This window comes from Ictalurus punctatus, chromosome 21, assembly GCF_001660625.3.
Source record: "Ictalurus punctatus breed USDA103 chromosome 21, Coco_2.0, whole genome shotgun sequence".
In the NCBI taxonomy this organism is placed as follows: domain Eukaryota; kingdom Metazoa; phylum Chordata; class Actinopteri; order Siluriformes; family Ictaluridae; genus Ictalurus; species Ictalurus punctatus.
The window spans coordinates 20,849,767-20,859,766 of NC_030436.2; the positions used below are offsets into that span (position 1 = coordinate 20,849,767).

The following is a 10,000-nucleotide window of genomic DNA, read 5'->3' on the forward strand; positions in this document are numbered from 1 at the left end:
GTTTTATTACGGTCTTTCTGCTGCCCTCCTGTGGCCGACATCACACACTGCAATGTCAAACCAAACCAAACCAAACCAAACACAGTGCAGCGTCCTGGATGTTCTTCATTCATTTATTACACATATAATCAGTATATCCCACAAGTGATAAGTGTTAATATTTTATGTTTGACTGGACCACACCCAACCTCACCTCTCCATACTCTCTCTCACACACACACGTGCGCACACACCTGTACATACGTACATACTGTGTCTGTCTCTTCCGAAGCGCTGTAACAGATGAACTAATGCAGCATGGATGCAATTTTCTCATGTATAAATACTGTCAGGAGTGTGAGGGTGTTTGTGTGTGTGTGTATATGTGTGTGTGTCTGGGTGTAGCTGAAGGATGAAGTCAAGACCAGGAAATGACCAATCAGATTTCTCTGTGCTTTCAGTTCTCCATCACAGATCACCACCATCACACAGTTACTGCTTTCTTCTCCTTATACGTCGCCATCATTTTCTTAATCTCAGCGATGGCCTTCCCGGGATTCAGACCCTGCACAACACACACACACACACACTTTCTGTTTAATATCCGTGGAGCGTCTGCTGTACACGTCCCTGTGAACGAGCTGTTACTATAGAAACGATAACGTATTGGAAAGCGTGCAATAATTATATAAAGCTGTGATTTGAGCTGCGCTGCTGTCAGAGCTGCTGTTATAGAGAACTAATCAACACCTCCTGACCAATCAGAACGCAGTGTTGAACAGTGCAGTAAGTGTGTACCTTGGGGCAGGACTTGGTGCAGTTTAGGATGGTGTGACAGCGGTACAGAGAAAACGGGTCCTGCAGTTTAGCCAGACGCTCCTCTGTGTACTCGTCACGAGAGTCCACCATCCACCGGTACGCCTGCATGTCAACAGACACACACACACACACACGAAATAAGAAACTAAATTATTTATATATAAACAATTAAAAGCAAATCCCAGTGTAGTGTGTGTGTTTCTCGCCTTGAATAATATCAAGCTAGTAAATGTTTTGATTTAGCGAACGTTCTGGTTTCTTACGCACCGTAAACGTACACCGAGGTGGAGTCACTGAGATTCTCACTCACCTGCATGAGGACGGCGGGTCCCAGGTATTTATCTCCGTTCCACCAATAACTGGGACAGCTGGTACTGCAGCACGCACACAGGATACATTCGTACAGACCATCCTAACGCGCGCGCACACACACACACACACACACACACACACACGTTATAACTTGCAGTGAAGGCAACTCTTCAGTAGTTTCAAATGACTCTAAATGCAGTCGCAGTCTCAGGGCAATGACTGGAGTTTAATTTGTTTATTTTCCAAACAAAAACACACTGATTTCCTCTCATTTGTTGTTGCTGATCATTCGACGCGGAGTCTGAAGTCGACGTGGTTCTGCACTGCTCCGAAATACATCACACAACCCTGCTGACAGAGGAGAGTCCTAACCATTTCTCATGCAGGTGAATAAACCACACAATCGGACTGAAACTAGGACAATAAAAGGAAAACGGCGTATAAAAGTATCAAAAAAGTTGAAGATGCGTTAGAACAAAAACAAGTTCTCTCGGGGATAACTGCACCAGCGCCAAGAAAACCTCCAGAAAAGAGACTTCGGTCAAAGATAGAGGGCAGTGTGTGAGTAAAGGAACCAGGACACATCTTTAGAGTGATATGAAGTGTGTGTGTTTTGATGTGCTGTACCAGTTTCTGTCGGTCGTCCACGCTCTGCAGGTACTGCTCCTTCCCCTGCTGACTCTCATCCTTCCTCTTCAGATACGGCTCGATCAACTTGTACTGAGCGTAAAAATTATTCATGTCCTAATGAGAGAGAGAGAGAGAGAGAGAGAGAGAGAGAGAGAGAGAGAGAGAGAGAGAGAGAGAGAGAGAGAGAGCAAAACAATTTAGTGCGATTGCAATTTGGCCAAGTCGAGTAGTTTGCCATAAAAAATACAAAAGCACAAAAAACTCAAATTGGGTCACAACATGGAGCATTTTGGCCGCAACAAACAAACAAAAACTCCTGTAGAGATTTAATATATTTAGCAGTCAGAAAACCGACCCTGAAGAAGTTCAAATCTAGAGACAGATTAGAGTGACGGTGAAATTAAATAAAGGGAATATGAAGGAAGGATACGGAAGTTTCACCGTCGTGAGAAGCGTCATGGCGTAAACGCTCGAACGAAAGGTTTCAGAATAAATCCGTTCGTACGCAGATCAATACACGAGGCCCGTGTTTATATCGTAAAACGTGATGTCGCTAGTAAACTCCTTTACTCCTGAAAACCTGCTCCAGTTGTGATGCAGTGGTGCGGCTTGGTGCTGGTTCTGGTACGTACCGGTACCAGGTCTTTAACCACGTACATGTGGGGCAGAGGGTAAATCTTAGACACTTTACTGGTGTTAGTGTCGATCCTGTTCAGGCACGCCAGCGTGTTCCCACCGTTAATGTTCATCGCACACGAACCGCAGATACCTGACCAACACACACACACACACACACACACACACACTTCACATCACTATCCACACTAAATCAACATGTACACATTTAATAACAACCCCTTCACACTGACCTCCTGTGTGTTCAGAGTGTTAATAAGCATGACTTGGGATGGACATGATGACCTGTGACCCCCGGCCCTCACCACAACGCCACCATTTTGTAAAATTCCAGAAGTGTAACAGAGGACGAGCGCGAGATTTTTACGATGTCAGTAACATATGTAACGCTAGCGAACACTCCTCCCACTGACTGGGCAGCCGAACACGGCTGTGACACGACCGGATGTGGGGCGGAGGAGAGCGGTTTATACGAGACGCGGTAGTAATGTGAGATGATCTGAGGATGATGAGGAAATGTGGCTACACCGCTACAGATCCTGTAGTCACGGTAACATCTCTATATAACGTGATAAAGCAGAGAAAGTGGCGTCTGTATATTAAATAAGGTATTGAAGGCACGGAGTTATTCCCCTCAACTATACTGAACACTCTGTGTGTGTGTGTGTGTGTGTGTGTGTGTGTGTGTGCGCGCGTGTTCTCTGACCTTCTCTGCAGGAGCGTCTGAAGGTGAGAGTCGAGTCGACCTCGTTCTTTATCTTAATCAAAGCGTCCAATACCATCGGCCCACAGCTACAAAAAAGAAGAGAGAGAGAGAGAGAGAGAGAGAGAGAGAGAGAGAGAGAGAGAGAGATGTATGTTTGTAATTTAATGTCACTAATGCTTTGGAAATGTAAAGCCTTCTACCCTGACAATAAAGCTACTTGAATCTGAATCTGAGAGAGATGGACAGAGACAGAAAGAACAACACAGAGAGGGGGATATATATATATACACATACACACACACACACACACACACACACAGAGAGAGAGACAGACAGACAGAGTAACTGAGTGGATGTGCTGTGTTAGTGTGGGTGTTCAGTAAAGTGCGCAGGAACACACACTCACGTGTTGAGGTCGATGTCGTACGTCTGCATGTGCGGTTTGTCTCCGGGTTTGTCCGGATCCCAGCGGTAAATCTGGAACGTCTTAATGCGTGGCTGAGCGGCTGCTGCTGTCTGCATGTACCGGGCACTCTGTAAACCACCACACACACACACACACACACACACACACAAACACACTATCACAGAGCGTCACCACACATTACTCCAAAAACTGTAGACGGCACTGACAGCTGATCACTGATCAGATCCTGAACACTGGAACCACAGCGAGCGCTCCGGGGCAGAGGCGAGCACTCGCACTGACTCTCCGCCATTTTCACTCTCCGCAGTGGGGTTAATAAAAACTGTCTCACACACACCTCTACCTTCCCCGAAAGCTCAGAGATGGAGAGAGAGAGGGAGGCGGAAAGAGGGAGAGAGAGAGGGAGGGAGTGAGAGAGAGAGACAGAGAGAGAGAGAGAGACACAGAGAGAGAGAGGCAGAAAGAGGGAGAGAAAGACAGAGATTATAACTGAATAATTATTGACATTATGAAAACAGCCCACAGTCAGCACACACAAACACACCTAAATAAATAATAAAGGAAATCAGCCCGGAGTATAACAGACAGTATTACAGACGGTATTACAGACGGTATTACAGACAGTATAACAGACAGTATTACAGACGGTATTACAGACGGTATAACAGACAGTATAACAGACAGTATAACAGACAGTATAACAGACGGTATTACAGACGGTATTACAGACGGTATAACAGACAGTCTAACAGACGGTATTACAGACGGTATTACAGACGGTATTACAGACGGTATAACAGACAGTATAACAGACAGTATTACAGACAGTATTACAGACGGTATTACAGACGGTATAACAGACAGTATAACAGACAGTATAACAGACAGTATAACAGACAGTATAACAGACAGTATTACAGACGGTATTCTCTGTGAAGTGCAGGAAGTGTTGGATTATGCTGTGGGATGTTTTAATTTTTATTTGAACGAGATTTAATAAATTCATGTGATTACAGAAGTGTCGGGTTACTGCTTCACTTCAGCACTGTGACCTGTACATCTCTAATATCTGCTTTAATATTACAATAACAGTAAAATTTAGACTTTGACTTTTACTCTTTATACGAAAGCTGTAAAAGTAATAAGATAAGATAAAAGAGCATTTCTTGCTAATTAGCTGAGTAGAGCTTTAACGTCAGTGTGCTGTGCTAAAATAACCTAAAATAACCTAAAATAACCTAAAATAACCTAAAATAACATACAGTAACCTAAGATAACCTACAGTAACCTGTGCTAGCTTATGCAACAACCAAAAAATATTCGTTTTTGTGTTTTATGTTACTATCGGTTTGTTGTTGTTTTTTTTATATAGACGAATAATTCCCCAGATAAACGCGTATGAATAAACTCTCACCGCTGGGAGAGCTGAGGAGCGCATCGCCGCTACACCGGAGCGCCTCAAGGAGAAACTCACAGCCGACATCTTCACACTCCACTGCTACTGACTGACCCTGTCGCTGACACGCACACTGCGCATGCGCGCGAGAGTTTCACGCATGCGCAGACAACATACGACCGTTAACGCTTACATAAGCTCCGGTTTGCGTTTTACGCTGATCTCAGATCGGTGTTATTCTGTTATATGATATAACTAACACGCTGACTTGGGTTTATTAAAGAGCTGATTCCGAATCAGAATATAACTAACCAACTAGCTCCAGAAAGTCACTGATTTCAAATTAAACATATTCAAAAATGTGTCTCATCCGACTTCGTTACAGGAAGAATTTAGAATAAATAATAGAATAAACCATCAACAGCAACGCAAATCATTGTAAAACTTTTTTCTGTTGCAATTGCTGAATTACAATGCAAACATCATTAAAGGGAGAAAACAACTGCAGAAACAACAACAAATACAAACTCACAAATGATGTATAAATAATTTTATAATTTACGATTTTTATAAATCGTCCTATTAAATGTCACAGCAAAAGGCCGTATTTATTTGTCATGATAATAATAATAATAATAATAATAATAATAATAATAATAATAATAATAATAATAATAAGCAAACATATTCTTGTAACATTATTATGCTAATCTAATTTTATTGTCTCTGTTCGATGACAGTTAAGGAGTTTAATTTCTTCGGTTCCTGTAATGGTGGGACTTTTACTGTTCGCGCATGCGCACTGCTGAGAGGATCTTTCCAAAGTCACGTTGACAGAGAAACCTGGCAGTGTGTGTGTTGGTGCAGAAGGTCAGCGGTGTTTAAAGCATGGTGTTTCTGACTTTATCGTGTTGGATCCGGAACCGCGGTCCAGACCGTTACTGGAAAGTTCAGGAGCTTTTAAAACACGCCCGGGTGAGGAGATGAGCTAACTAGCGCTAGCATGGAGTTCCAGCTCAGCTGGGGCTACACACTGTTTAACACCATCACGCAGATTATTTAACACGTCCTAACATTAGCCTCATCTTAGTTCTGAATTTGGAATCTTTGATGATGAGATTTATTTATTTATTAATCATTCAGTGGTGTTTTTTCCTCCTGGATTGTTGACATTGAACGCACCCCTGTTCCTCGGCATGGCCTCAGTACTGTGTTACTGTAGAGGAATAAACAGCAGGTTATTATCTTTAAAATAATATACCTTACTGTTTGTTAAAATACATTTGAAAAACATTCCCAATTTAATCTCTCCTCTGAATCATTGTTTTTGTGTTTGTTTGGTTTTTTACATAATAAATATATATATGAATGATTTTTTGTCTTTGTTCTGGTGGGTTTATGTTGAACGCACCCCGGCTGCTCTCCATCTTCTCGGCATTGTAGAAGAATAAAATATTAGATTTTTAGCTTTTTCTTCTTCATTATTAGTCACATGTGGTCCCACCTTAAATCTCCGCCCAGCAGCTGGTCTCAGTAATTTGATCTCTGCTGCAGATGTTGAAGTGTTTACTTGTGAAATGTTCGAGATGAAGTCGAAGTGAGAGATGTTCAGGATGGAGATCCTCGGATCCAAACTCAGACTTGTTATTTATTTTTTATGAAATATTTCACAGCACTTTCGAGGAAGGAAGAATCGCTGCTACAGCTTGGCGGTGCGTGCCGTGCGCAGGGCCTTCGTTTACGCCTCCAAAGCCAGGAAAGCCAAACGGCGCAGCATGAGGACGGTAAGATCTGTGACGTCATAAACACTTCCTTTTTTTTGCTTTAAATAAGTTTTAAAACACTGCTCCTGTATATCCAGAGTCCATCGTAACTTTAAGGACTAACCAGAGTAATATGACCCCAGACTCGGAGTTCTTCTTCTGTCAGGTGACGTGATTTCGATGTGTAATTGTGTGTGTGTTTGTGTTTTCTCTCCTGCAGTTGTGGATCTCTCGTGTGGCTGCAGCCTGTCGGGAACATGGCATTAAATACCCTGTCTTAATGTACAACCTGGTGCAGGTGAGTGTTTCTTAACCTGACCAATAAGTCACCTGATCAACCCCACACTAAACACTCATGCTCTTTCCCTTTGTGGCTGTTTTTCAGTCACGCGTCTCTGCGCTATTCAGAGCAGTACTCTTAAAATGAAAGCACACAGCGGGAATAAAACCGGCTTTAGATGAAGCGTGAGTGTAAGTCGTGTTGAATGCCTGATGTTTTGTGTGTAAACTCCGCCCACAGTGCAGCGTGCAGTTGAACCGGCGTGTGCTGAGCGACCTGGCCGTCACGGAGCCGCGCACGTTCCAGGCGCTGGTGGCGTTGGCGCGAGCTCGGCAGCAGGAGGGTCTGCGGGCAGCGCTGGGTGACGGGAAAGAGCCTCCCGGGGTCTTCTCGCGCATCACACAGCTGCAGTGACGGACATCTCTCGCGGCCAATCGCAGCTCGGCTTCTTCACAGAGTCGCTTCTGTATCAGGCGTGCTTTTTTTGTCACGCCATGTGAAGGAGGTGTGTGGATGAACGTGTAGAACCTGGTCACGGGATCCTGCATCACCATGTCTGCTTTAAGATCATCAGAGACTGAAATCAGGGTGTTGAAGGAGAAGCGTTTAAACCACGTTGTGTGTAAATATATTAGCAGAACAAATGCAGTGACCATAATCTGACGTTGTACCTATGAATAAACTGTTTTTTCTACCTAATCTCTGGTTATAATTGTGTGTGTGTGTGTGTGTGTGTGTGTGTGTGTGTGTGTGTTCATCATTGAATACGAGATCAATAATTCTGAAAGCTAAACAGCTACAAAGAGGTGAAACATTAAACTAGCAAATATTTTTCTCCCACCGCGGCCACCGTACCTCATAGTTAAAACTGTCCAATCAGAGCCCTCTGTGTGAGTGTCCAATCATAGAGCAGGAGGCAGGATTTGGCTGAATACAGGTAGGATAAAAACATCGCATACGACTTCACGTATAAGCCACACCCACTATGTCACGTACGGCGGCTACAGGGGGCCAAAAAACAAACTTCCATTTTTTTTTATTTGTTAAGTAATAATAAACTAATAATAATAATGATCAAATCTGAACTTTAAGGCTTGTTTGAATTTCAGTGTTCATGTTTTTACTTGCTCATTACACCATTTCAAAAGAGTGAAAATAATACAAGTTTATTCACTCACCGTCCACTTTATTAGGAACACATATACACCTGCTTCTTCATACAGTTATCCAATCAGCCAATCATGTGGCAGCAGCGCAGTGCGTAACATCACACAGATACAGGTCAAGAGCTTCAGTTAATGTTCACATCAAACACCAGAATGAAGAAAAAGTCTGATCTCTGTGACTTTAACCGAGGCGTGGATGCTGGTAGCAGACGGGCCGGTGTGGGTTTTTCAGAAACTGCTGCTCTCCTGCTGGGATTTTCACACAGAATGGTAGTTACACTATTACGCTGTTACAGAACATTATTGTTATTAAACTACACGTTTCCCTGGTTTCTAAAGTGTGAGTAATATTACTCTGATATTACTCTGATTATATTACTCTGATTATATCAGAGTAATATTACTCTGGAAATTCTTATAACATTTATTTCACTTTGGTGTAGTCGTTTGTATTCTTTCACGTGATTGTTCGGCAGCCAATCACAGGTCGGGGTGGGGCGGGGTTTATCGGAATACAGGTGGGAGATAAAGTGACTCTGTTTGTAAGGCCGTCACCGGCGCAGCCAATCACCGTCAGGCCTTGTTGCGCGTGGGCGGAGCTTTTGAAGGTGCGCGTGCGCGTGCGCGAACCGCTCCGGCGTGACACGCGCGTGTTGGTGAAGGAGGAAGTGACCGGTGCGGTATCACACCGGAGGAGAAATAAATAGAAAAACGGAGCGGACGGTGAGAATCATCGACGGTGAGAATCATCAGGCCCTGAAACATGTCGTGGCTCTTCGGCCTGAATAAAGGACAAGGCGGCGGCGGGAGTCCGGATGTTCCGTTACCGCCTCCTCCTCCTCCTCCGCCGGCCGCGGGCTCAGGGGGAAGCGGCGGAGACAAACCCAAGGACAAATGGAGCAGCTTCGACCCAACCGGGCTGGAGAGAGCGGCGCAGGCCGCCAAGGAGCTCGACCAGTCCCGTAAGTGTGCACCACACACACACACGCGGCTGGAGCGCTCTATGGGACTATGCATAACACCTATACAGAGTGAGGGGCTCCACAGGGCTGAATGAAAATGTAGTGCACTCCTCAGGCTGTAGAAGTCTGTACTTCATCCCCTACAAAGTGCACACATGTAGAGATGAAGGAGATTTGGGATTTGTCCAATTAAATCTCAGCAGCTGCTGCTGCTGATGATGATGTAAGTTATGAATGAGGTGACAGTAACGGGACAGAGCTGAGGATTGGCTGCTGATCGCGCACGTGCGTGTACTCACTCACCAATCAAGGGCAAAAGGTCAAAGGTCACTAGCTCACCGTGTGTTTTCGGAATGGATTTGAACGTTACACCCTGACTACTTCAGGGTTAATATTTACACCCACGTTAAAAAAAAATCCCGTAAAAGATTTGTCATCGTCCTGACTTTTTTTTACACTGTGTATTCAAAGATAATTCCTCATCATACATGATCACAATAAAATCCAGCATGAATTCTCTAACGGACCCTGTGTGTGTGTGTGTGTGTGTGTGTGTGTGAGTGAGAGAGAGAGAGATTATACCATGAAGATGGTCTAACGATAGACCTGTGATTAAAGAACACGACTCCGTTCTGTGAGACGTAAAGCGTGTACGTTAACGCCGGTGGTTTGTGATTTGAACCTCAGGCCATGCGAAGGAGGCGCTGGAGTTGGCGCGCATGCAGGAGCAGACGGTGCAGATCGAACATCAGAGCAAGATGAAGGTAAAGTTCGTATCCTGCTCTGTGGAGGTCCTAGAGATGCCATGCCGCCTTTTTCCTAATTATATGAAAAGCTTGTCATAGTCGTTATGACGACGTGTTTTAAGATCACTGAACACTTATTTGTGTGAAATCAAGTCATAATTATGATGAAAAAATAGTG

The 10,000-nt window shown here is 44.0% G+C and overlaps 3 protein-coding genes across 3 annotated transcripts in view; 2 read left to right on the forward strand and 1 right to left on the reverse strand.

Moving 5' to 3' along the window:
- Positions 1-101: 101 nt before the first annotated feature.
- sdhb (succinate dehydrogenase complex, subunit B, iron sulfur (Ip)) lies at positions 102-5,006 on the reverse strand. The gene is given in 8 exon segments (NM_001200871.1): positions 102-544; positions 778-900; positions 1,109-1,210; positions 1,738-1,854; positions 2,373-2,509; positions 3,083-3,168; positions 3,489-3,616; positions 4,924-5,006. Coding segments are annotated over 8 exon segments (843 nt in total). The 5' UTR covers positions 4,993-5,006; the 3' UTR covers positions 102-463.
- A 693-nt stretch (positions 5,007-5,699) lies between these two features.
- On the forward strand, positions 5,700-7,647 carry mrpl20 (mitochondrial ribosomal protein L20). The gene is made up of 4 exons (XM_017496678.2): positions 5,700-5,880; positions 6,579-6,689; positions 6,889-6,966; positions 7,189-7,647. The coding sequence occupies exons 1-4, from the start codon at positions 5,794-5,796 to the stop codon at positions 7,360-7,362; spliced, it is 450 nt and encodes a 149-aa protein (XP_017352167.1). The 5' UTR covers positions 5,700-5,793; the 3' UTR covers positions 7,363-7,647.
- A 1,096-nt stretch (positions 7,648-8,743) lies between these two features.
- Positions 8,744-10,000, forward strand: part of atad3 (ATPase family AAA domain containing 3) — a 7,110-nt gene continuing 5,853 nt past the window's right edge. The window contains exons 1-2 of the mRNA XM_017449946.3: positions 8,744-9,076; positions 9,764-9,840. Coding sequence (XP_017305435.1) covers positions 8,878-9,076; positions 9,764-9,840 — 276 coding nt within the window. The 5' untranslated portion in view covers positions 8,744-8,877. The remainder of the gene's footprint in view (positions 9,077-9,763; positions 9,841-10,000) is intronic.

What these genes read in the sequence shown, in the direction of transcription:
- mrpl20 (XM_017496678.2), top strand. Translation starts at nt 5,794, where the DNA reads ATGGTGTTTCTGACTTTATCGTGTTGGATCCGGAACCGCGGTCCAGAC. An exon ending in AACGGCGCAGCATGAGGACG is followed by an intron (nt 6,690 to 6,888) that starts GTAAGATCTGTG and finishes TCTCTCCTGCAG; the next exon opens with TTGTGGATCTCTCGTGTGGC. An exon ending in TAATGTACAACCTGGTGCAG is followed by an intron (nt 6,967 to 7,188) that starts GTGAGTGTTTCT and finishes CTCCGCCCACAG; the next exon opens with TGCAGCGTGCAGTTGAACCG.